The sequence below is a fragment of the Oryctolagus cuniculus genome, chromosome 11, assembly GCF_051225735.1.
Source record: "Oryctolagus cuniculus isolate XC-2025 breed Fujian yellow rabbit chromosome 11, ASM5122573v1, whole genome shotgun sequence".
Taxonomy (NCBI): domain Eukaryota; kingdom Metazoa; phylum Chordata; class Mammalia; order Lagomorpha; family Leporidae; genus Oryctolagus; species Oryctolagus cuniculus.
In genome coordinates, this window is record NC_142877.1 from 14,891,398 (window position 1) to 14,918,265 (window position 26,868).

Sequence of the window (26,868 nt, forward strand, 5' to 3'; positions counted from 1 at the left end):
ATCTCCGCTCAGCCGTTTAGTTGCTGTGTGACTTTGTAAAGGCATTTGGAGTCTGAGCCTCAGTTTATCTCAACTATCTTTAAAAATAATTAATAGACTATTTTTTTTAGAGTGGTTTCAGGCTTACAGAAACAGATATCTTTTTCCTGTAACACCTTCTGGCTTGCAGACTCATCACTTTTCAACACTTATTGAGTATCTATTCTGTGCCACATATTGTTCTAAGTGTTAGAGACTCACGGGGAATGAAAGAAACACCCCTGCCCACGGCGGGGGGGGGGGGCTGCCCTTCTAGTGGGGCAGATGGAGGAGAAGCAGTTAAGATGCTACAGTACAGTCAACAGATGGTGGGGAAGGGGAACAGGGTGCCTAGCGCTGGGGAGATGAGTGGCAATTTAAGTGGGGTGGACCAGCAGGGCGCGCCTTGTGGATAGGGCCAAGCGTGGAACAAGCGGAGGGAGTGGTACACACACAGGGACCTGGGGCAGGGAGTTCCAGGCTGAGGGCGCAGCCAGTGCAAAGCCTGCAAGGGGAAAACATGTCCAGTAAGTTCCCAAAACAGGAGGGAAGCCAGAGTGGCTGGGGCAGAGTGATGGGGAGACGGGGAGATGAGGAGGAGGTGAGGTCAGAAAGGGGCACAGCAGGGACTTGTGATGGAGACTCCCAGACCAAGAGGCCCCCACGTGGATAAGCTCAGAGTCTTTGAACTAGGATGGATGGGAAAATTACATGTTTATGTCAGACTGACATTTAGCATTTCCTTCAATTATGAATGTAGGCGATAAGTATGGTGGTGCTAGCAGCACTTCCCCACTGCTGCAGCTACCCCGAAATTCCACGTAGCTCATCGTGACTTCAACACGACAGCGCTTAGCAGACCTGCCACTAGCTCGGGTTATGTAATGGGTTAATATGGAAACACATATGTCATTATATAACATACTTGTTTTAAAAATATTTCGATAGCTGTACTTCAATATGATGTTGCTTTTTGTAACCTAATACTCTCACGCGTTTTATTTTATTCAGTTAAAAATAATATTCAGAGAAGCGCCCCTAGGCATCCTCTCACTTGGCTGGGACCCTAGCAAGCCTGGGACTGTGCAGTAGGGCCTGAGGCCGCTGGGAGGGACTGGGGAGCCACTGTAGGCCTCTGAGCAGGGGAGCGGGGACAGGTGCTGCATATCGCCCTGCTGGTTCTTGCCTGTGGACACTGAACAGTCAAGTGCAGCATGAGTATAGGGCCAGGGAGCCAGTGCCCAAGAGTCTGCACAAGGGGCAGAGGTCATCCTTCATCTGTTTCTTCCCTGCCCTGCCTGCATGTCAGGACCCAGACCTGAGTCTCTTACCACTGAGGGCCGAAGACGGGCCCGGGAGCTCTCCACAGGCGCATTCAAGACAAGAGCGGACTCTGAGGATGTGGTCAGGGAACCTCGAACTGCACTCGCTGCAGGATCCATGGGTGGTCCTCAGGCAGCAACGATAACAACTAACTCTCATCCAGCACTTCCGTGGTGCTGGACACGGCTCTGAGAGCTTTAGCCGTCTTCTCTCAAATCCTCACAAACATCGAGTGAGCTAGGTATCCATTAACACCCTGATTTTACAAAAGAGGACACAGGCACAGAGACAGTAAGTAACTTGCCCAAAGTCACACAGCTAGTAAGCAGCAATCTTGGTTTTGAAAAAAAAAAAAAACTGGCAGGTGTAAGGACAGAAGGACATGAAAAAGGCAGGAGACACTGAGAAACCGAGCAGCTTCCTGTCTGGGGAGGGAGGGAGCAATTTGTATCACACATCAGTCCATTCTCCTGCTGAGAAAACTGAAGGCTGGTTCCCTGCATTTTTGCCCTTCTCAGCCTCGCTTCTGCCACCAAAGGAGGTCTCGGTGGCTGGGGGCAGGTGCCTGGGAGCATTTGTACCACACCTTACAGCCCTCACCTGCCAAGTTCACACTTAGTGCGCCATGTCTAAGGGCTTTGTGCTGAGTGCGTGACCATGTGGGACATCAACCTGCACAACCCCCGAGGCAGGCGTGGCTATGCCCTATCCTGCCACCCCAGGAAGAAGGTGGGACTTAGAGAGGCAAAGACCCTCACACAAGGCCTCCCAGCGGGGCAGTGGCAGGGCTAGGGTTTGACCTGAGGCTGGCCAGCGGTGAAGTCCCCTCCCTATGACAGTCTTGCTGAGTGCGCTTCCCAGTGATTTACACGAATGTGGTCACTGAATCCTCACGGCAACCCCGCTGGGCCCTGCATTTTTCTTACACATGTGGAGAACTGAGGCACGAGAGGTTAGGAACTTGTGCAGGACTACTCAGCTGGTCTGTGGCAGACCTGAGACGGAAGCCTGGCCAGTCTGGCCCCAGAGCCTGGGCTCTGCACCCCACACTGTCCTGCTGCCCTCTGGCTCTTGAGTGGGCCCCACATACCCAGTGGGATTGCCGTCACTCCTGGAGGTGGGCTGTTTTCTGCTGTGAATAGTTCAGGTGTCATTGAGGCAAGCTTCTCAGACCCTCCACAAAGCAGAGGGCTCTCTGCATGCAAGCAAGGCCTCTGGAGACTGGGGGGAAGGAAGGGAACTCACATGTATATGTCCTGGGACAGCCATACAGACCCATCTCCTCTAAAGCACTCAGCAATACCTTGTATTCTGCAGGATACACAAGTTCCCTTTTCCAGACAACGATGTTGAGGCACAGAAAAGTGAAGTGACTTGTCCAAAGTCACTCAGCCAGTAAGCCACTCTGATGAGACTGGAACCCTGGACCATCTGACTGCTGAGCCCACACCCTTTCTGCCAGGCTAGTCTGGCCCTAGAATCCACCATGGGTGTCTGGGAAGGCGCTGGCAGGGGAGGCAGGGAGACACTCAGGCTAGCTCAGTCAGAGAACTGGTCAAAAGTGGGGTAGTAGTGGGTGGTCTCATCCCTGACCAAGGGACCACCTGAACCCTGAGGTCAGGGTAATGGGGACTTTACCATTGGGGTGGGGTTGGGGGAGGGGGACAGAAGGCTCCCTTGGGAAAAGGTAACAAGAGGTGCCACGCCCCTGTCCCCTGTCCAGTCCCAGCCACTGGCGCCTGGTTCCTGAGGGGCTGGGTGGGAGAAGGTTCTACAATCAGGAAGTCACACCGATGCATAGCCACTCCCCAGCTCCTGCACAGGGCTGGCCATGGAGCAGGCATGAGCCAAATTTATGGATGAGCCCTGGTACGACCTTGGTCAGCCCTTGCCCCTCCTTTACGTGACACTTCAATGACGTCACATCACCCACTACTAGCAGGGCCTTGACCCCCTGCCAGGCACCACCCATCAGCACCGTCTGTGCATCACCTCATTCCACCCTCTCAGTAGCCCTCTAAGGAGACTACTGCATTGCTCCATTTTACAGGTTATACAGCTGAGGCTTTGGAGAGGCCAAGCGACCTGTGAAAGCACCACAGTGAGTTATAGGAAGACAACAGTTCTGCTGGGGACAGTGTGGCCTCTGAGTCTGCACTCTAAATAGGGGCTACTCCGAGGGGGTCAGTGGGCCTGCCCTAGCAGCACCAGCCCGCAGCTGGCTGGAGACACACACCTGGGGCCCCAACCAGAATTTCTGGGGTAGAATCCAGCAGACTATGTTTTAAAGAGGGATTCCCACGATCCTCACATACTCAAGTTTGAATAGAACACTAAGTTAATGGCCTCTTCAGCCCTCTTAGCTCCTGCAGACCCTGGAATCAGAAGCAGCTGTCACTGCTATATTCCGTGTTCTACCAATTCCCAGGTGGTGAGACTGCCCCTGGGCTCAGACTCAGACCCAAGTCCTTTGGTCCAAGGCCTTTTCCCTTTATGGTATCCATTTCTTCATCTAGAAAATGAGCCGATGGAACAAAGAGGAGCAGGAAGGTCAGGCAGCCAGTGGGTGTCTGGCTCAGGCCCTGGCCATGGTGCTGAATCCCTGCCAGAGACACGGGTGGGAGAGTGCGCCCCTAGGGGTGCAGTCCAGGCCTCAGCCCTGCCCCAGGAAGCGGGAAACCCAGCAACTCAGCACCAGGCTGGACTCCCCGCTGCTGGCCCAGCTCCCTGGGTCTGAGAAGGGTCTAAGGGGCCAGGCCACTCTGTGTCTTTAAGAGGGGAAACCTGGACGTGCTGGGCCAAGTAGGGCTGGCCCAAGGGGATGGGTTAACTCCTTCCCTCTCAGCTCAAGATAGAAGGTGGGGCATGGCTGCCGGGGACAGACTCTCCAAGCCCCAGCAGGACGAAGGCCCCATCTAGGACAGGGGGCAGAGGAGCAGTGACCTGCGCCAGGGTCTGCGATGCGGCCCCTGGGGCAGGACCCCAGGAGGTTTTTCTGCCTTCCATCCCCTCCACTGCGCGCCCCACCCCCAGCACCTGTGCCCCCCGCGGCCGCCCCCGCAGCAGAGCCCAGGCCCGTCCTCTTGTCTTTGTCTCTCTCCTGAGCCCCTCAGCACGCCGCGCCTTTCGGGGTGGGGATGGGGAAGAGGCAGAATGGGCGCCCCTGGAATTGGGGGGCTGCGCTCCTGGAGCCCGCACAGGGCCAGCCACCTCCTGGGAGCACCCCCTCCGCCATCTCGGGAGCCCCCAGGCCCTACCTTCTGCGAGCTGAAAGACTGGGTCCAGTGGTACAGAACCAGGCTCTCCTTGGGCCGATGGGCGGGGCTGGCCGCCTCGGGCGCGTCGGGGGCCTCCGCCGGCTTGGCCACATCGCTCTCCAGCGCCGAGATGGGCCACCAGCTGCAGTTGGTGGGGGTCAGGTTATTGGGGGTCGCCATGACGGCCCGCAATCGCAGGGAGCCAGGAAGGAGGCTCCGGCGGCGCGGCGCGACTCGCTCTCGCCCAGCATCACATGGCCTCGCCGAGCCTGCCCCCTCCCTCCCGATGAATGTCATTACTCACTGGGCCGGTGGGGGAGGGGCCGGGGATCCCGGGAGCGCCTCCCCCCCTCCCCCAGCCCCCTGCCTCGCAGCCGCCGCCCCGGGCCCGCGCCCGCCTGGAAAGCCACCAGTTCCTCGGTGGCGTCAGTCTCCTGGGAAGGGGTGCAAGGAAGCGCAAGCAGCTCCTAGGACGTGGCCGGTCACCCGCCAAAGATGCCACCATGACAGACGCATTCCTGCCTTCCAAGGAGCAGACACCTCTCAGGACAACTGGTGTGGCAGAGCTCTCCTCCGTTTGGAAAGCAGTGCCCAGAACCAGCGGGCCTCTCTTTGAAGCTGCTATTTGCTGACTCTCCTTCCCCCTTATAAGGGTCTCTGGGGCAGAAGGGAACACACTCCGATTTATTTTACACACATACTGTGGGCCCAGGCACGGTTCGCCCAGTCAGCCCCCACAAGAATCCCCTTAGCCTCGTTTTACAGGGGAGGAAACTGAGGCACCAAGAGGTTAAGTGACCTTGCCCAAGGTCACTTGCCTACTGAGCGGTGGAGCTGAGGCTTGAACTTGGGCAGTCTGGCTTCAGCGTTCCTGCTCCTAGCCACAAGGTCAAGAAAACATAATAATATAAACAACAGCACAGCAGGCATTTATCAACCTGAGCAGGTGAGTCATGGCCAGAGGTCACACCTTCCCCAGGAAACCAAGACACAACCAGAGTCCAAATAAAGCGGTGATGCCTCTGCTGTCACACACGATCTATCCTAAACTTCCGAGAACTTGGACATCCCGTTCCCTAACACGCCATGCTCCCCTTACCATGGAAGTGTGTTTCATTTATTTGCCACTGAGCGAACAGAAGCAGATGTTGAGATGGCAGATGCAAATGGAAGTACTAGGAAGGTGAGCTCAGTTTGTCCCCATCTCCTGCTACACCTGTGCTTCTAAGACTTCTGGGCACGGGAGCCTGGATCGAAGGCACAGCCCCTGAGGAGTCAGCTCCTTCCTTCCTCTGGTGTGTAGGGGTTCTGGGTCCACGGCCTTCCCTATGTTCTCGGCTGCCAGAGGCAGGGAACTGTGTTCTCTATGACATCCCTGGTGTTACATTAACCTCCCCTGCTAGCAAATTCTTCTTGTTACCCTTTTACAGAAATTGTTTTCCTTCTTTCCCTTCAGAATTTGTTGTTCACTGATTTTGCAAAGGAGGACATGGTACGTTTTATGGGAAAATTGAAGTATCTGTGAACTCAAGGAAGAAATTTGTTCAGGACGGAAACTGTGGCCCTACCTGTGGCTGCACCTGACTGCATGCTGGGAGCCTAGCAGCAGTGGTACTCAAACGTGAATTTACTCCCTCAGCCTGCACTGACTGTGGGCCACTGCGCCCGGCGCCACGGACACAACACTGAGTAACACAAGCAGGACTTTCTGGCACTGTTTGCTTTGTTCATCCAGCAACACTCCTTGGAAATCTGTTTCCTGCACAAAATGCCTAATCCATACTTCATAACATATGGGTACCATCAGCTCCTATTGTTGGACATGTATGTTGTCTCTAGTCTTTTGTTACAAGAATGAAGCTGCCATGGATACCCTTATTCATTGTGGAATTTGAGTAAAATCCACGTTAAATTCTTAGATGTGGAACTGCTGGATTAAAGCACATGTCTTTGCCAAGGTCCCTCCGAACAGGTTCCAAGTTCCACTAATAATAGAGGAAAATACTCATTCCCTACACCCCTGCCAAAACAGTATGTTTTCAAACTTCTTTAAAAAAAAACAAAAACAAAAACAAAAAAACCTCACTCTTCTTTTATTTGGCGGGGGGGGAGAGAATGAATCCCATCCACTGGTTTACTACCCAAATGCCCCACAAAGACCAGAGAATTCAACCCAGGTCTCTCATGTGGGTGGGTGGCAGGAATCCAATCACGCCATCATCGCCACCCGCCCAGGGTCTGCATTAGCAGGAAGCTGGAGTCAAGAGCTGTAGCTCGGCCTTGAGCCCAGGTACTCCGATGCAGGACGCAGGCATCTGAACTGGTGTTTTAACCACTAGACAACACCTGCCCCCAAACTTTAATTTTTCATTGTCAATCTACGGCTAGAAAGTAGTATCTTTTTTTAAAAAATTTCATTAGATAAAAAATTCAAACTTGAAAATTCAAAGAAAATAGCTCAACGAATACTCAGATACCCATCATCCAGATATAATAATAGTTCAAAATTTGTGAGGGGCTGGCACTGTGGCTTAGTAGACTAAGGCACTGCCTGCAGTGCCAGCATCCCATATGGGCACTGGTTCCTGTCCTGCCTGCTCCACTTTTTTTTTTTTTTTTTTTTTTACAGGCAGAGTGGACAGTGAGAGAGAGAGACAGAGAGAAAGGTCTTCCTTTGCCGTTGGTTCACCCTCCAATGGCCGCCACGGCCGGCGCGCTGCGGCCGGCGCACCGCGCTGATCCGATGGCAGGAGCCAGGAGCCAGGTGCTTCTCCTGGTCTCCCATGGGGTGCAGGGCCCAAGCACCTGGGCCATCCTCCACTGCACTCCCGGGCCACAGCAGAGAGCTGGCCTGGAAGAGGGGCAACCGGGACAGAATCCGGCGCCCCGACCGGGACTAGAACCCGGTGTGCTGGCGCCGCAAGGCGGAGGATTAGCCTAGTGAGCCGCGGCGCCGGCCCTGCCTGCTCCACTTCTGATCCAGCTCTCTGCCATGGCCTGGGAAAGCAGTGGAAGATGGCCCAAGTGCTTCGGCCCCTGCACCCGCATGGGAGATTTGGAGGAAGCTCCTGGCTCCTGGCTTTGGATCGGTGCAGCTCTGGCCTCTGTGGCCATTTGGGTAGTAAACCAGCAGATGGAAGACTTTTCTGTCTCTCCCTCTGTCTGTAATTCTACCTTTCAAACAAATAAATAAAATCTTTTAAAAAAAATTGTCATTTTTGTTTGGTTGGGGGAGGTGATGTATTTTGAAATAAACTATAGGCATGATGATATTTTGCCAACTAAATTCTTCTTCATAAAGTATCAGTTACTTTATATCTAAGCCAGGTCATTTTCTTACACAAACACAACTTTCACATTTAAAAAATTTATAAGACTGTAAAAATCTGATTCATATTCCATTTCTCCAGTTTTCTCCAGAAATGTCTTTATAGCAGATTTCAACCAGGATCCATCCAGTCAAGGACCATCCAGCAAATCTTGCTTCATCTCTCAAGCGTCTCAGTGAGAATGGACCTCACTCCTTTTCCCCTGGGCACTGACTCATGAGCGGACTGGGCCGGTGTCTCATACAATGTCTGGGATTTGGTTGCTTCCTCTGGCGTCCTTTCAGTTCTTATACTCTCCCCTAAATCTTCTATAAATTACTATCTAGATTGATGGATGCATTAGATTTAGGTTAAAATTCTGGGGGCAGGAATTTAGTTAATCCTGCAAGGGTGGTGCTGCGTGCTCCATTTCACCTGCATCAGGAGGCACACCATGTCCTGACCCCCACTATAAATGATGCCAACCTTGATTACGTGGTTTAGGGGATGCCCACACGTCTCTGTGGCACCAATGTCCATTTCTCCACGGCCAAGCAGTACGTGTGGATGTCCAGAATCTCGCCCACTGGGAGTCCTTCACTGAGTCAGCAGCAGAGGTTGTGAAATGATGACTTTCTAACTTGGTCCTTTTGTCTGCATTTATCAGCTGCCATTCTTTATTTGAATTTGATGAATTATGAGAGAAGCTGATCATGCTTCCAAATGTCTAAATGTCATTTTAATTTCTTTGTTGGAGAACTGTCTGTTTCCGCGAGGGCCTGAGCAATTACAGCGCAGCAGGGAAGTGCTGTGACTGGGACCAGGAAAGGTGGTGGAGAGCTGGGCAGGAGCCTCCTGTTTTCTGAGGGAATGCTTAATCTGTAAAAGCACTTATCTTTTCTAAGTCGAATCTTGATGGTTGTTTAGGATTAAAGCTCTCTAAAAAAATGGTTTGAGATACAAAATCCAAATCTCCGAAGGTATACTTCAATTGTGATTTCTTAAATTGTGATTCAAAACCAATAAGCCTCTCTGTCTTAATCATGGACGTAAGTGTCCCCAAGGAGGGTATAAAACATGCAGTCCCCTTCAAGATCCAAGTTTTCCTAAGGGAGCAAAGACTGTCATTATTAACAAGGCAACACAAGCTGGGACAATTGAGATAAATGTTCCACTTCTCTAAAGTCTCCATCACACAATCTTAGTCTCCTGGTTCTTGTTTCCAGAACACTAATTCCATTCACTGAGTATAGTTCTAATTACCAAGAACTTGAAAAAAATGTCACTTTTGTTCCTCAGACCACTTCAAATCCTGAGTGGATTAAAAGAGTAGTGTAGAGGGCTGACAGATTGGACACACCGAGCTTTGCAGAATTTTTGTCCATAAAAATGATTATGAAATTAAGTTAAAAGATAAGCCATGGGCTGGAAGAAATATCCACAACTTATATAAGGTCAGAGAAATACTCATCAAATATAAAAAGCTCCTACAAATCAATAATAAGTAGTTAAAATTTTACAAAAGACAGAGGGTATAAACAAATCATAATAAAATTGCAATGTGGACACTGTGATTATTTCTCGCATACACATTCTACCCCACCTGCCATTCCCCACCTCAGCACGTTGCAGCCATGGAGAGGGGGTGGGACTCACCTATTCCTATGCTCAGTGGTCAAAGCCAATCAGAGCATTCCCACCAACCCTTGCTCCAGTGATTGATTCTAATATCAGCCCATCAGCCCAGGGCATTGCCCTGCTAGTCCAGGGGTAGTCCTGCCACAGTAAAGCTTGGGGTTTGTGTAACATTTGGGGGCTGTGTCTTCCCACCCACTCTGAAGCTGACAGTAAAGGGAGATGGGGTGTTGAACTAGGAAACAAAGTGAGCTCTGGATGAAATCACTGAGTTGCTACCTTAGGCATCCCTAAGGCACCAGCCCACGATGGACTTGCCAGTTATAAAAGCCAATGATTGGGGCTGGCGCTGTGGTGCAGTGGGTTAACGCCCTTGCCTGAGGCGCCGACATCCCATATGGGCGCTGGTTCGAGACCCAGCTGCTCTACTTCTGATCCAGCTCTTTGCTGTGGCCTGGGAAAGCAGTAGAGGATGGCCCAAGTCCTTGGGCCCCTGCACCCACGTGGGAGACCTGGAAGAAGCTCCTGGCTCCTGGCTCCGGATCTGCCCAGCTCCGGCCGTTGCAGCCAATTGGGGAGTGAACCATCGGATGGAAGACCTCTCTCCCTCTCTCTCTCTGCCTCTCCTCTCTGTGTAACTCTGACTTTCAAATAAATAAATAAATCCTAGAAATTAAAGCCAATGATTCCCTACTTGCAATCCCCAAATCCAACAAATCATGACCCAAAAGTCTCCCTTCTTTTTCCCTCTGCTCACTTTGGGGTAACATCTGACCTGAAATGACAGGAGGGTATTTTCTGTGTATTTAACTGACTCTCCCTGGAGAATAGCATTGTGTTTGATTAAGTGCTGTTCTCTTTGGGGTCAGACATGGCAGATGGAAGACCTCTGTTTCTGACTCTCTTCTGCCTTTCAAATAAAATGAAATTTTAAGAAATAGCAGCACTGGGGCCACGCCACGTTGCAGCGGGACAGGCCGCCTCCTGAGCACTGGCGTCGCACAGGGGCGCCATTCTGAGTCCTGGCTACTCCACTTCTGATCCAGCTCCCTGCTGAAGCACCCGTGAAGGCAGTGGAGCACGACCCAGGTGCTTGGGCCCCTGCCACCCATGTGGGAGACCCAGATGTAGGTGTGGCTCCGGGCCTCGGCTTGGCCCAGCCCTCTGGGGATTTGGCCCTGCCATTTGGGGAGTGAACCAGCAGATGGAAAATCTCTCTCTCTCTCTCTCTCTCTCTTTAACTCTGCTTTCAAATAAATGTCTTAAAAAAAAAAAAAAAGAGGTGCTTTTCCCAGCCTCCACAGGGTACATCACATCCTCCGGATGGCCCTGCACTACCTTTCCGAGATCCTATGAAATCTGAATTCCAAATTCCCACTTCAGATAAGAGACTGTGGATTTCTTATGGGAGAAGAAGTTGGCAGAACATAACAAGCCTTTAAAGTGTGCCTACACTTTGATTCTGGGGCTTGACTTTTTAGGAACTGATCCTGTGGAAACCACTGGGTAGGTATACAGTCTCAGTCCCGCCCTAGGCCTGTTCAGCAAGAACCCACAGTTCTGCCAGACTCCCAGGAGACCCGCATGCACGTTAAGTGTGAGGAGCTCTGTTCTAAGGGACATAGGCTCTTTTTGGAAGAACAGCAGATAAGTCCCTCCAGTCAGGGTTGGTCTGTCTTCTCTTCCCCACGTACCTCCTGAAGCTGCGGAATCTTTGCTAGGGTCACCAGCATAGGCTGTCCTCAAAGAGCTGGGCCTTGTTGCCCTCTTGCTGTGACCATCTGTTCATAGTTGCTTTGCTGGAAAAGCTGGGCATGTGCACTGCCTGATGAATCAACAGGGAGCTTGCCCCCCCTCCCTGCCAAGGAGGGACATCACAGATTTGGGGAAGAGACTGTAGGATGGGACACTTCATCCAAAGAGGATCTAAAGGTTGTTTTATGAAGCTCTGGGACCAATTAGAGGAAGTTACAGGGAGAGAAGCTGCAGTTCAAAATAAAGAAAAGTTTCAAACAAGCAGCAAAGGCCTGAGTTGCAGGGTGGCGGCTGAGCTAACTGTTTCCAGAAGGGGACACGCATTCTGAGGCAACTCTGGGCTGGGTGTGAGTTTGAAGTAGGTGTCTGCTTGGGACTGAAACCCATAGTCTCCTCAAAGGCAAGAGGCCGGGCATGCAGTGAGAAAAGGATGGAGAGTGAGAAAATTCAGGGGCTACCATGGCAGAGCCGTGGGTCATGAAGGCTGGCTGGCTAAACGAGAACTTGTGTTTCTGTATGAAATGCTTCCAGTGTTAGTCTCCACCAATTGCAAGCTCAGTGGGGTGAACGACTGGGCTGTTGAGCTGCAGCACCTGCCACAGGTGCTGGCACAGAACAGTATTTGACCAATAGGTATTTGTTGTCTTAAATTTGGTTTGAAATGAAATTTGTCTCTTGCTTGTCTATCTTACAGGTAAACCTTGCACGCTATGAGATAATTTGGATTCTTTCATGTTCTTTAAATCGTTTTTGTTTTATGTTCAAATGTTCCTTTCCTTGTTTTCTCATTACATTCTAATTCTTTTTCATCTAGCTCTGCTGTGGGTACTTCAAAAGGCTCGTGGAAAATGGAGTTTAACAGATAACTTTATTTTGGTGCACAAAAACTGGAAGTCCACGCATAGTTTTTTCCTAATATGCATTTCCCACAAACTTTTTGAACGCTGCCTCATATTTGTACTGCATTCTTTGCAACAGTGAAACAACTAAGATATACAAAATGTCCCATAAACGGGGTCAAGAACTTCTCTGGAGCTGAAACACACAACTTTATTGGGTTCAGGGACTCCCTTCCCCCAAAGCCCATCCCCCAGGAAGAACCCCTTTTCTGGAAAGACCTCAGCAGATTGCCAACAGCTGGGTCTCTGGGTGGGCGGAATTATGGGTGTTCTGTAGGAACCACTTTCTGCTTGGTTGGACTGTTTCTTCTTTTTTCCCCCATTTTGAACAACCATTACTTTCAAGTGAGAAAAAATAATAAATAGGAACCAGGCTTGTTCTAAACTCTACTTTAAATCTCTAGTTTATTTTAGCCAGCTCTATCTAATTGGTTATGTTCTTATTAGAGAAAATTGCAAAATGGAATGAATGCTTTTAACAGTTAACCAGTCCAAGAAGGTCAAGCGACTCACTTGGCCCAGGCAGGCATCAGGGCAGGGCCAGGACTCAGGTCCTTTCCCTCCCCACTGGGAGCCTCTCACCCTCCTCTTTTTTTTTTTTTTTTTGACAGGCGGAGTGGACAGTGAGAGAGAGAGACAGAGAGAAAGGTCTTCCTTTTGCCGTTGGTTCACCCTCCAATGGCTGCCGCAGTTGGTGCGCTGCGGCCGGCGCACCGCGCTGATCCGATGGCAGGAGCCAGGTACTTATCCTGGTCTCCCATGGGGTGCAGGGCCCAAGCACCTGGGCCATCCTCCACTGCACTCCCTGGCCACAGCAGAGAGCTGGCCTGGAAGAGGGGCAACAAGGGACAGAATCCGGCGCCCTGACCGGGACTAGTACCCGGTGTGCCGGCACCGCAAGGCGGAGGATTAGCCTAGTGAGCCGCGGCGCCGGCCACCCTCCTCTCTTAAGTGATGCCCAGAGTCCCAGGCATCCAATGCCCTGCAACATGGACACCTCCACCCCTCCCCCAGACATGATCTGTGTGGATTCTAGCGTGGAGAGAGCATTAGACCATTCAGCCTCCACACACGCCTTTGCTTTACTGGAAACCCACACTGTACTGCGATCACACAGAATTGCTGGCGCAAGTCCTGTCCCTGGCACCAGGGCCAGCAGCTCTCTGCCCGCTCTGGAAGTCTGCTTATTAGGTGATTCCAGTCCACGTGACCTGCAGAGCCTGCTGGTAGGTTTATGCCATGTCTGCCGTGTGGGATACTTTCTTGGGAATAGCCAGGTGATCCTGACAAGTCCTCAGACTTTTTCCAGGCTGGCTGGCTCTCGTTTGCACTGGGTCACGTGGAAAGAGTCAGGCACTGTTCCAGGGGTCGCTGCCATGCTGGGCAGGGGTGAGGAGGGCTCTGCTTCATGTCCACTCTGTTGGGACTTGGCAGAAGTAAGGGAATGTGAACTCCAGCAGAGCCTCAGCTAGCAGCTCTGGGCTCCGCAGAAGTGCCAGGGGGCTTGGAGATCAGGTTTCCAGGCTGAGAACTGAGCAGGAGGGTGCCCCCACCCCTGGTGTTTGGTGAGTGTCCTGGATTCTCTGAGGTCAGCCCCAGGATGCATTTTGTTTGGAGCCCTGGTCTGCAGGGAGGGGCATCTCTAGGCCGAGATTTTTTTGTTTGTTTGTTTGTTTTTCATCCACTGGTTCACTCCCCAGATGGCCGTAATGGCTGAAGCTGTGCCAATATGAAGCCAGGAGCCAGGAGCTTCTTTCTGGTTTCCCACATGGGTGCAGGAGCCCAACAATCATCTCGGCCAGGGCCGGCACTGTGGTGTAGCAGGTGAAGCTGCCACCTGCAGTGCCGCCATCCCATATGGGCACCGGTTTGAGTCCTGGCTGCTCCACTTCCAATGCAGCTCTCTGCTATGGCCTGGGAAAGCAGTAGAAGACCCAAGAGTTGTTGGGCTCCTGCACCCATGTGGGAAACCAGAAAGAAGCTCCTGGCTCCTGGCTTCGTATTGGCACAGCTTCAGCCATTACAGCCATCTGGGGAGTGAACCAGTGGATGGCTCCTGCGTCTAGGTGTCCACTGGGAGAAGGTGCTTTAGAAGAGCCATAGAGAAATTCTTGAAGGCCAGAGAGTGGGAGACTTGAACCTGTAGTGCTGACAGCTTCCCACGGCCCACAGAGCAGCCTTCTTTCTATACCTACCAGGGAAAAACATCATTGAAACTTAAGATCGTCCATAAACTAACAGTCAAAGAGAGGCAGATTTAAAAAAAAATCTTTAATGAGTTTCAAAAGAATTACAGAAATAATACATGTCCTTCATAATTCAAATACAGAAATAACTCCATTATTCTGAAGAGGTATAAAATAAAATAAGAACTCATTTTTCAATTATTTGATTACAGATGAAAAAAATGAAGGGGTGAGGGTTAGGTGGAGCAGTTCGCCACTTGGGGCACCCCCATCCCACATGGGAGTGGCTTCCTGCCTAATACACTTCCTGGGAGGTACCAGGTGACAGCTCAAGTACTTGGGTTCCTGCCACCCACAGGGGAGACCCTGAGTTAGCTCCTGGCCTGAGCCTGGCCCAGTTCCAGCTGTTGCAGTCACTTGGGGAGTGAACCAGTGGATTGGCAATCTCTTTCTCTCTTCCTTTCAAATTAAATCAATTAATTCATCCAAAATTTTTTTTTAAAAAATGACAATATTGGGGCCAGCACTGTGGCGTAGTAGGCTAAGCCTCTGCCTATGGTGCCAACATCTCATATGGACACCAGTTCATGTCCCAACTACTCCTCTTCTGATCCAGTTCCCACTTCTGACTGGGAAAACAGTGGAAGACGGCCCAAGTGCTTGGGCCCCTGCACCTGTGTGGGAAATGAGGGAGAAGCTCCTGGCTCCTGGCTTCGGATCAGCTCAGCTGCGGCCGTTGTGGCCATTGGGGGAGTGAGCCAACAAATGGAAGACCTCTCTCTCTCTCTGTCTCTCCCTCTGTCTGTAACTATACTTCCCAAATAAATATCTAAAATCTTTAAAAAAAAAAAAAAAAGAATGAATGCCCAGCACTGGCAAGGGCTGAGGGCAGGATGTCCAGCCTTGGCACTGCTGAGGCACGATTCTGTGCTGTGTGGGATTTGCCCTGCCGAGGAGTGTTGTAGGATGGTGAGCAGCGTCCTGAGGTCTACCCATTAGACAGCAGTGGCACCTCCATCACCATCCCTAGACTGTTGCAACTGAAAACGCCCCAGGCACTGCCCATATGTCCCCTTGGGGGACACAATCACCTGCAGGTGAGAACCACTCTGGGCAATGAGCACTCCGAACACTTCTGCTGGGTGGACTGGCGTCTGCTCTCACTGTCGAATACGAAACTCTGTCGTCAGAACCTTCACTGCAAAATCCACTTAAACGTGTACCAACTTGCTGCACATACATTTTAACTCAGCACCCCTGGTAATGCTTAAAACTTGGAAATAGGCCAAAAGACATGGGTAGGAAATCAGGTAAATGCACATCCCTGGAAAAGAATTAGGCGTCTCTGATGTGGAGGTCTTCAAGATGGAAATTAAGGGGACGAGGCGAGTGTGCAGACGGCAGAGAGGGTATTTTTTAAACATGTAAAGAACACAACTGAGCGCAGGTGTCTGCAAGCCCTGGAAAGCGACACAGAGAAACACACAGGGCCCGCCAGGCATCTCTGTAGTGCAGGACGGAGGGGAGGGAGGAGCACACGGGATTTTCCACTTCTACTCCATTTCAGCGGCGCTTGCTTGCGTCACCTTACAAGGCCACTGCAGCAGAATGGAGATAAGAAGAAGAGGGAGAAGAGGGAAGGAACAGGGGGAAGAACTCTCACTGGAGGCCCTGCCGTGCGCTGCCGGCCCACTCCGCGCCACCTGACCAGATCCTCCAAGTTGGCAGAGAGGATGGGGAAACTGAGACTGAGAGGGTGGTGACTTGCCCAAGGCCCACAGGCAGTGCAGGGCACCTGTCTCCAGAGTCCTGGCTGCTACTATCTGTGGCGATGCCCCGGTCACAGGAGCAGGTCCCGCGCAGGCTGTGGCAGCACCGGGCCTCACATCCACCTGCATTTGAGCTGCGTCTCCGCTCCTTCAACCCCTCTGCAGCTTTAATTCCCTCCCATGGGGCTGGCAATCTTCTCCCCAAAGCCATTTCCCCCTCGGGCTCTCCCCCTCTGAAGGGGCTGGGGGTCTGACTGGCCTCCACAGCTCAACCCAAGGCTTTGCCTCTGGGTTCTGCAAATCAGATAAGTACAGGCACCACGAGGCGGCCTTGTCACCACAGCGGCAGGAGAGTGGCGGTGGTGGCAGCAACAGTGTCGATGGTTGATAACCTTTCTTTCCAGCAGCTGGTCAGCGTTTCCCAGAGACTCTGAACAGTTCCTACCTTCTCAGCCAGCCGCCCCGGGTGCAGAAGTCTATGCTAAGAAAATCATCAGACTCCTGGTCAGATGTAGCTGCAGGTAGAGACATGTGTATTTTTATGTGAATATATTCACAGATTTTTAGTTCAGAGTTCTTTGCTACAGTAAATATATACTTCTAATTGTCCCAAACCAGAAGAATGGTTAACTACGAAATAAATTATGAATATGTGTATATGATGGACTATTATACTTTTTATAGTCACGTTTTGAGGACTATTTTATGATATGAAGAAAGGTTCACAATAAATGAAAAAAGTCTACAAAGCTTGTACACAGTTTATCAGCAATTAACATCAAACACATTTCCACTTAAAATATGAATAATAAGTAGCAGGCAGGCCTCTTCCATCATGTCATCCTGCCCATACTCCAAGGTAGCTCCTATCAGTATTTCTGCTTTCAGAGAAGTGAATGGGGGCACAGCGCCTGGGCAGCATGTTCAAAGCCACACAGGGGTGGGGCAGGCGAGGCACGGCTTCCGCTAGGGCTGCTCTGGCTCTGACGCACACTGCACGCTAGGACAAAACCCTAGGGCTGGTGACCTTCTTTTTATGCTTTTCTGAATTATCTATAGAGGCAGTGTTTTCTTTTGTTAAAATTAGTTGTTACTAGGATATTAACATATTAACAATATTTCCAAAGTATGGGGGACAGGTATCCAATGATGGAGGTGGCAAGTCCAAGTTCAATTTGATTAATTAAATTGAAGGGCCTGGAAAGGGCCAGAAAACCAGGCGTAGAGGGAACGATAACCTGTTCCTTCCAGAGTACATCATGCTTCACCAGCTTTTGTGGGACAGCCCCGTGGACGACTGGCAGCCCCATGGCCCCAGAGGGGTGCAGCTGGGACGCAAGCATGAGTTAGACATACACATCTGGCCCCACCAGCAGGTGGGTGCGGCCTGAAGCAGTAGCAGGCATTTCCTGTCTGCCTGACCTTCCCCGCTATTCCCCACTCCCCCTCTCTTTGGGTAACAGAAACGGATTTTCCCCTTGGGAGAACTGCCCTGCCTTCCGACAGGCCTGGCGAATCACCGTGGGCACAGCCACCAAGACGGCTGTAGAGGAGAACATCTCTTCAAATCAAAACCAATGCGTTTCTGCTGCGGCTCAACCTCAATTCCCAGTGTGCTGGCAGCTCCCCAGCCATTCAGCCGAGGCCTCCACTGCTCAGGGAATCTTGGTTGAACTCTGGGTTTGAAATTTGATTTTCTTGTGTCCACAGGGAGATAACAGCCTGCCAATCTCACTTCACTGAGGGAGAAAAGCTCTTCCTACTTTCTAAACTCTTCCCTTTGTGGACCAAGAGTTTGCTGTGGGGAGCAGAGCTAGGGTTTTTATTTATTTATTATTATTATTATTATGCACGTGCAGAGATGATACAATCTAAGATTAAAGACAAGTTCCCAAGGAACAGGAAGGGCCAGAGCCTTCTGGTACTGCCAAGGAATAAAGCAGGACAAGCGTTCAGATGCAAGTGTCTACCGACCCTCCTCTAAGGCCAAATCCCCCGGGCAGGGCTAAGAAGCACCCGGACAGGCTTGGAGGATTTTGGTACTCCACTTCTTCCCTGAGCACAGTCCAGGCAAAGCACTGGGCCCCAGAAATGCCTCCTGCTGACCATGACACTGCACCAAGTGGGCACCTAAGATATAAAAGTAGCCTTGGGAGTGGTGTGGTGGTAACAGTAGCTCTCTGCATTTCTCTTGCGCCGGGAGTGCCTGGCCGGTGATCTGGAAGCATCTGAATCTCTAGTGATGTGCTTGGATGAAAGCTGTGAGGGCTGTGGCCCATGAAGATATCACAACTAAAGACAATGGCAATTTTCACTCTTCTAAGTAATACTGCTTTGGAATTAAATCAGGCCAGCCCCTCCGTAACCCATAGTGCCTGGGGCTAAGTCCAGAGCAGCCATGTGGTGGTGACGACCAGCAAAGGGAAGGGAACAGCAGCTGCCCCGTGAAGCTCATCCACCACCCCCTTAACCCAGATGCCACCCTGGAAGAAGGAAGAGAGGAGAAACCCTGACGTATTGAACGTGTATGTATAAAGCAGAGTGCTATAGACCGGAAGGGACTGGAGCACCTGCTAATGATGAGAGGGTGCGAGTTTGAGAGGAAGAGATCAGCTGGGAAATGCAGAGGAAGCTGCGCTGGTTGCGCACCTCCAGGTGCCACAGAGGCCATCAGAGCGCCTCTCCCAGGAATCTGATATACAGGGAGGACCCAGGATCAGACGTGTGGAGCTCAATCACCCTGACGGCAGTGCCCAGAGGCTCCTGGCACCTGGGACAGGCTCTGCTTCCCAGGCTGATGAGGCCTGGTTTAGTTTGTCCTTTTGTTGAGTGAGCTCTCTGGTATCCTTCCAGTATAGTATATTCCCTGTTTGCTCAGGTACATCAGGGTGTCTTTCTATATTATATTCTCCGACACAGGATCATCCAGGAAATAAAAATGAGATGAAGGGAATCAGCTCTCTGACTCTCCCCTTCTGTCACTGTCTTGCAAAGAAATTCATAACTAGTCCTATTGTTTTTTTTAAAGGCAAGGCCCTGAGGATTAGCAGATGGGCACAGGTGACTGAGGATGTCCCCAGGGGCCAGGAGAGCGAGCCAAGGAGGAGGCTGTACTCAGTGTCAGAGTTCAGAACTCCGGCAATGTAAGAACCGTGCCTGGGCCTGCTGGATTCAGCTACAGGGAGGATATTCACGACCTTGGCGACAAGCACCTCCGTGGGCACCAAAGTCTAGTTGCAGGAGGCTAGAGAGAGACAGACACGGTGAAGAAGGAGACACTGATGATGGCTCTAAATTGGAGGAAAGGTCAGGAGCTTTAAGGGAAATGTAGGTAGAAGGGGAACTTGTGGGTCTGGATTTCACACTTTTTTCATTTCTTTTTTTTCAAACACAAGAGAAGACACGATGTGTTTGCATGTACAGAAACAAATAGTGTGAGTTTCCTGAGGTGGGAGATGGGGGCCAATGTGACACTAGGGTAGGAGGAAGGGACTGGTCTTAGGCAGGAGTGGGGGCGGGACGGATGGCGACAGGCAAAGATCAAGGACAGGGCGAGAGCGCTTCTCCCAAGCTTCTGGGGACACAGGTGCACTTTCTGGTGAAACCTTTTTTTTCTTCCCCTTGGACGGAGTAAGATGCTCAGGAATGTGTAAGCAGAGGGTGAAGAAATACTTTGAACGATTTAGTTGAGTGTCAACATCTGAAGGGCAAGATTAGTTTGGCACACGAAGGACAAGAGCAGGATTCCTGGGAGTTCAAGTGCAGAACCCACTGAACGCTCACACCAAGACACAGCTTAAAGAACCAATTAAAGAACCAAATCCAAGCTCTCTGAAACTGGGGAGGGAGCGATCCCTGCAGGCTGTATTCAACAGCTCTCAGCAAGGGCTCTCAGGTTTTGTTGGGCACACACGTAATTCACTGATGTGGTGTAAAAATCAGAATGACAGGTTCTCGTTAAGAAGTCTGGCTCCCCCGACCCCTGCTCCTCACCATTCTATGAAATATTTCTCTTAGTTTCTTGTCTGTGTTTTTCAGTGTTTCTTTCTGTATCTACAAGCAACCCAAATATCTATTCTTATTTATTTATTTGAAAGGCAGACACAGAGAGACGGAAGGAGAGAAAGAACTCTTATCTGCTGGTTCACTCTCTAAATGGCTGCAACAGCCAGGTCTGAGCCAAAATGAAGCCAGGAGCCCAGAACCCTGTCCAGGTCTCCCACACCAGCAGCAGGAGCTCCAGTACTTAGGCCATTTTCTTGTGCCTTCCCAGTCATATTAGCAGGAAGCTGGACTGGAAGCAGAGCAGTCAGGACTTGAACTGACACTCTGATATTGGGATCACAAATAGTGGCTCAACCCACTGGGCCAAAATGCTGGTTCCCAAATATCTACCCTTATCTGTACATCTTGTTTTCTTCATTATCTTAGAGTTTTCTCAGCACACAAGAGGCTCCCTCCAGCTTTTTTTCTGGTTACAAAGTATTTCCCTCTGGGGACTCACAGGTTTTCTCCTCCAGTTCTCTGCCCACTGACATGGTTGTTGCCAATGTTTTGCTATTGCAACTGATGCTGCAATGAATAACCTTTTGCCTAAGCCATCACTTACATGTACAAATGTCATCTACAGGGTAGCTTTGAGGCTTGTTATTTTAATGGACATTGCCAAATCAACAGGGTTGTCCATTTCACAATCCCACTAGCAGGCCATGAAAGGGCCTGCTGCCTGCCCCTGTCCCCCATCTCTGCCAGCCCCAGCCAGTGTGCACTGCCACAGACTGGGGTTTCTGCCAATCTGATGGGCTAAGAGTGGTAACTCAGTGCACTCTAAGATTGAGGCTGAGTATCTTCTCCTACATGTCCGGGCCTTGGACTCCAGATCTGTTCATGTCCTCTGCTCACTTTTTGTATTCTACTGCTGCAAAGCTTCTTAAATTGGGGTTTGTGGCTGTCTCAGGTGATCTCAAGGCTCAGATAATGTTCATAACTGGAGAGAGGAAATGACCAGCTCACTCTAACCCAGTACCTACCTTGTAGCATACAGTTTTTCCCTGTTGTTCTTTTAAAAACTTTGGGGAGGGGTCAGCACTGTTGTGTAGCAGGTAAAGCTTCTGCCTGAAGTGCCAGCATCCCATATGGATGCTGGTTTGAGTCCCAGCTACTCCACTTCCGATCCAGTTCTCTGCTATGGCCTGGGAAAGCAGTAGAAGATGGCCCAAGTCCTTGGGCCCCTATACCTGGCTGAAGCTCCTGGCTCCTGACTTTGGATCGGCGCAGCTCCAGCCGTGGCAGCCAGTTGGGGAGTGAACCAGTGGATGGAAGACCTCTCTTTCTCTGCCTCTCCTTCTCTCTCTGTGTAACTAACTCTGACTTTCAAATAAATAAATAAATAAATCTTAAAAAAAAAAAAACCTTCGGGGAGCTTTCTGTTGAAGTTTAATATGCACATAAAGACATATTTGTACTATGTTGCGGCTTGATCACTTTTACAAACTGAATGTATACCCATAACCGACATCAGATCAAGTGGCAGTATTACCGGTGCCCTGATGCCCCCCTCAATACTGCCTCATCTTCACCAGCACACATTCCTGTCTTTTGTAGCTTTACTTGTTCTTTTTTTCCATCTTACACCATCCTGATGGTGTCACATAGTTTAAGTTACAAAGTTCAAATGAATGAAAAGTAGAGGGAGAAGGTGAGAGATGTCACTAACCTTGATCTTCACCAGGTTTGAAAGCCCAGGGTGAAGGGCGTCACTGGTTAAGGAAAGAGAACCTACAATCCTAGGGCTCCCTCTGCTGGGGATCGGTAGCAACTGGGAAAAGGTCCCCACTCCTGGAGCTCTGAGTCCCGGAGTTCAAGTTGCTGCAGACTGAGTGGGAGCCAGCAGAGAGGTGCAAGTTCAGATCACTGATGACCCCACAAAGTTCTCCTCCATCCACTCCCCATTCTGTTCCCTGACATCTCATGAAAGTCACCACAACAGTAACAGACCCCAGTAGCTTTGGGACAGGAAGAGAATGACAGGAGAGAGAAGCTTATCAGTCCCCACTTCCCCAGCTCCCACTCACTCCCCTCTGAGACAAGTCTGCCATGAGAGGCTCTGCTGCTCAAATCCACCATCAGAGTCCCCAGGCCCCAGGCATGGTTCTCAGGAGCCAGCGGGCAACCAGGATTTTTTGCTAAGTGAGACGACTGACTGACTGACCGACGCGCTCCCTGTGCTGGTGCAGTCACTGCATCATGGAAGCACCCAGTGCAGGGCGCTTGCTTAATCTGCACAAGGGGACCAGCGGTTGAGGGAGGGGGAAACGCTAGTGGATGCTTCCTGTCTTTCAGAAACAGGATCTAGCTGAAGATGCAAGAAACGCACAGGCAAAGCCTAGAACAGCCACGTGATGAGGCACCTGGAGTTCCAAGTTAGAGTTACTACAGGATTAGAGATGGGGAGGCGCTGAGCTGGCAAAGGTGACAGGTGGTAGAGAGGGGAGCGACAGGCTCTCCAGGTGCGGGAGGGGCAGAACCACCTGTGCCAGTGGTGTCCCATGGTAGAAGACCTGCCTGACCACCGTAGGGGTAGGTCCTTTGGTTGTGGGTCCAGGAGTTCTACTTCGTCAGGGACCCAGAGCTGGTCACATTCAGGCAGACGGGCTCAGTAACTGTTGACCGACCGTCTAGAACCAGATGCCCGTTCGGCCATCTGTAGGAGGGAGGACATCCTCCCCATAAAGGTCGGTGTTTCCCGCCTACACTTCCCCTGGCCTCTTCCCTCCGGTTATTTCCCATGCCTTCCTGGGGGTCCTCACCCTCCCCTGTGGCTTCAGAGACCCCACAAGCTATTTCTAGTCCCAATCTCCTAGTTGAGCTTCAGATTCGGATTTGGATCTGCTAGGGATTGGTTCCAGCCCCTAACCCTTCCTCAAGGACGCCAGGAAATGACCTACTACCTGCACTGAAACTTTGTGTATCTTCCTGTACCTTCCCGTTATCTCCAGATTACCTCTGATACCTACTATGACGTCAACGCCAAGACGGTAGTTGTTACACTACATTGTTTAGGGAATTGCCAAGAGAAACAGTCTGCACATCTTCAGGACAGAGGCAATTTTTTCCCCCAAATATTTTCGATCTGTGGTTCATTGATTCCACAGATGTGGAGCCTATGAGCAGGGGGAGTATTTTCCCACCCCACAGAACACTCAAGTTCGTATGTTCAAACTGAGCTGATGCCTGACGGGCGGGCATCTCCGCACAGGCAGGCAGGGAGAACAGACTGCCTGGGGTCAAACTCGAGTCCTGCCCCTCAGCAGCCGCGTGACCTCGCGCAGTGACTCAGCTCTGCTTCAGCCTCCTCACGTGGAAAATGAAGATGGTAATGGTGCTCTCCTAGGATTGTTGCGAACATGAAAATGAGTTTTCTGGCATATAGTAAGAACCATAAAATCATCGGCCATTATTCTCACCCTCAATTAAATGAGGTTCTGTCTCCACACCTTGTCCAGTGGATGCAACAGCTTAATTAGAAACAGGCAATGGTATCCACTGGAAAGCAAAATGTCCTGGTCAGCTTCCTCTCACTAATCCACCTCCACCCCACCCCACGCCTATCAGTCTCTCACCCACTCTTCAGTCTGTGACCCTGTTCTCCGCACTTACAGCCACCTGTGCTTTACTTTTTTTTTTTTTTTTTTTTTTACAGGCAGAGTGGACAGTGAGAGAGAGAGACAGAGAGAAAGGTCTTCCTTTTGCCGTTGGTTCACCCTCTAATGGCCGCCGCGGCCAGCGCACCGCGCTGATCCAAAGCCAAGAGCCAGGTGCTTCTCCTGGTCTCCCATGGGGTGCAGGGCCCAAGCACTTGGGCCATCCTCCACTGCACTCCAGGGCCACAGCAGAGAGCTGGCCTGGAAGAGGGGCAACCGGGACAGAATCCGGCACCCTGACCGGGACTAGAACCCGGGGTGCTGGCGCCGCAAGGCGGAGGATTAGCCTAGTGAGCCGCAGCGCCGGCCATGCGCTTTACTCTTTACATCACTGCCAGCCCAGGCTGAAACCAGAGCCATCTCTTCAAAATCAGTCTGCTCGCTCCTCCCCCACTCCAGAGCTCCCATGGTTCTCAGGATAAACCCCTGCCACGGTGTTAAGACCCTTCATGACCTGATCCTTGCTTTCATCTGCACTACAAGCTCCTCCCCAAACCTGTTCTGGAATTCCTTCCTTCGTGAAGGGGCCAAGTGCCGGCTCCCCTCTAACCAGAGCCCCTGCCCAGTGCCCTGTGGTCCCTTTTCAACCCACTGGCTCCTCGCTGTCCTTCCGCCTGGTTTCAGTTTCAGCCTTCCTCAGCGCATTTCGTGTCTTCCTCTCCTGCCGACTCTCCAGGAGGCTGCCAGGGTGACCGAAATGCTCACCAGCACAGCACCGTTTTGCTTAAAACCATTCCTGACCCGTAGGACAAAATCCAAGCTCCTTCCCACGATTCTCTCCTTCCGTAGGCTTGGCCTGGTCTCCAGTCACCCCTGCCTTCCCTGTGCCCAGGCCATGCCTGACTCTGAGAGCGTCCCCCTCCCCCTGGAAGGTGCCGAGAGGCTGCCCTGCACCTCCCATGGGGGGCCTCCAGGGCTTCCCCTTCCTCCTCCACTGGCCCGTGCACTCCTGCCCAACACAGGCGAGCAGCAGGCGCACTCTACGGTCTGTGGAAAGAACAAGAGGAACTGAGGACACGAGGGGCAACCCGATCCGTGTGGTCAGAGCCAACTGCACGCAGCTCTCTGCTCTCCCAGGTTCTAAAAATGATTCACACACACTCAATGCCTACAACCACGCTGCCCTGGGGATGGGATGTACTTCCTAACAGGGCAATTGTGGGGACTGAATTTTTTTAAAGATTTATTTTATTTATTTGAAAGACAGAGTTATAGAGAGAGGTAGAGAGAGAGAGAGAGAGAGAGAGAGAGAAAGAGAGAGGTCTTCCATCCGCTGGTTTACTCCCCAGATGGCCGTAACGACCAGAGCTGTGACATCCAAAGCCAGGAGCCAGGAGCCAGGAGCTTCTTCCGGGTCTCCCACGCAGGTGCAGGGGCCCAAGGACTTGGGCCATCCTCTACTGCTTTCCCAGGCTGGATCAGAAGAAGAGCAGCCGGGACTAGAACTGGCACCCATATGGGATGCTGGCACTGCAGGGCGGGGCTTTAACCTGCTGCACACAGAGCCAGCCCCGGGGACTGATGTGTAAATTTTAAAGTTTCCAGCACATAACATGCAGTGCCTTCACTATATACATGAGAGGCCCCAGAGTTATACTCTCCTTTTTGTATTCATTAAGGCAGAGAGGGAAAGGGAGTGGAGAGAGAAAGAGAAAGCCAGCGAGAATACTACCTCCCATCTGCTGGGTCATTCTCCAAACACAAGTGCTTGAGGCTGGGATAGGCCAATGCCAAAAGTCTAGAACTCATGGCTAGGGCCCCAGTGTGGGTGACAGGGAGCCAACCCCCTGAGCCATTACCTGTTGCCCCTCAGGGTCTGCATTAGCAGGAAGCCAGAGTCAGGAGTCAGGAGTCGGAGCAGGCATTGAATCTAGGCACTCGACAGGGGAGGTGGGAGTCTTAACCACCAGGCCAAATGCCCGCCACTATACTGTAATTTTCATCAACTCTAAAACATCATTGTTTTAAAGACTCAACTTTTTTTTTGTATGTACAATTAAGAAAGAAAAAACTAGCAATTATGCCAGGGCACATTACTGATTACAAGACATATCCAGATTTTCAGAGGGCTAAATTAAGAGACAGTAAGTATCTTAGATTCCATTGAAACAAAAAAAAAAGTAACAATAAAGAAAAGAGGCAAACTGTCCTCAGGTCATTTGGATTCTAGTGAGAGGGCCCAACAACAAAGACACATTGACAGGTGGAAAATACATGCCGTAAGGAAAACTAAATCAGGGTAAGTGGATACAGAGTGCAAGGAGTTCCCGGGGTGGCCAGAGACGGTTCCCCGGGGAACCACATGAGCAGAGATTAAATCAGAGATGCACTGTGGGTAAACAGTGATCCAGCAGAGGAAACATCACATACAGAGACTTAGGAGGGGAGTGTGTCTGGTAGGTCCAAGGACTCCAGGCAAGTGTAGCTGGATCATGGTTCCAGATCCTGGGCAGATTTCTCCAACCCAGCTGTATTCCCCAGGTGGAAGTGCGTACTCCCGGTCTAGTAAGACATGCAGTGGTATAGGGCTGGGAGCCAAGTGCTGCTGTGTGACTCCGCATTCAGGAGTGCGGGTGTAGAGTTACACTGCCCTGATTAGAATTCCCATTCTGCTGCTATGTGGTCTTGGGCAAGTTAACTAACTATTCTGAGCCTCAGTTTCCTCAGCTGTAAAATGGACATAATAAAAGTATTTCACAAGTTGTTCATGAAGGTTAATAATTGCAAATGAAGACACATTGATTACTATTATCATCACTACTTTCTATCTCAAAGTAATTTTATTTTATTTTATTTTTTTAAAGATTTCTTTTACTTGAAAGTCAGAGTTACACACAGAGAGGTCTTCCATCTGCTGGTTCACTCCCCAATTGGCTGCAATGGCCGGAGCTGTGCTGATACGAAGCCAGGAGCCAGGAGCTTCTTCCAGGTCTCCCATGCAGGTACAGGGGCCCAAGGATTTGGGCCATCTTCTACTGCTTTCCCAGGCCATAGCAGAGAGCTAGATCAGAAGGG

At 51.0% G+C, this 26,868-nt stretch overlaps 1 protein-coding gene across 7 annotated transcripts in view; it reads right to left on the reverse strand.

Moving 5' to 3' along the window:
- The window catches only part of GDAP1L1 (ganglioside induced differentiation associated protein 1 like 1), a 50,871-nt gene that overhangs the window by 20,020 nt on the left and 3,983 nt on the right, over positions 1–26,868 (reverse strand). For 3 of the 7 annotated variants that reach the window (XR_011379875.2, XM_070051819.2, XM_070051820.2), the window contains exon 2: positions 4,599–4,740. The exons of 1 other annotated variant lie outside the window; for it this stretch is intronic. Coding sequence is in view for 2 of the 6 variants with exons in the window: in XM_008274466.5 (XP_008272688.2) it covers positions 4,599–4,778 (180 nt within the window). In the remaining 4 variants the exon portion in view is untranslated. Of the gene's footprint in view, positions 1–4,598; positions 4,872–26,868 lie in introns of those variants that run through there. 3 more of the 7 variants (XR_519789.5, XM_008274466.5, XM_002721068.6) reach the window with 2 other exon arrangements.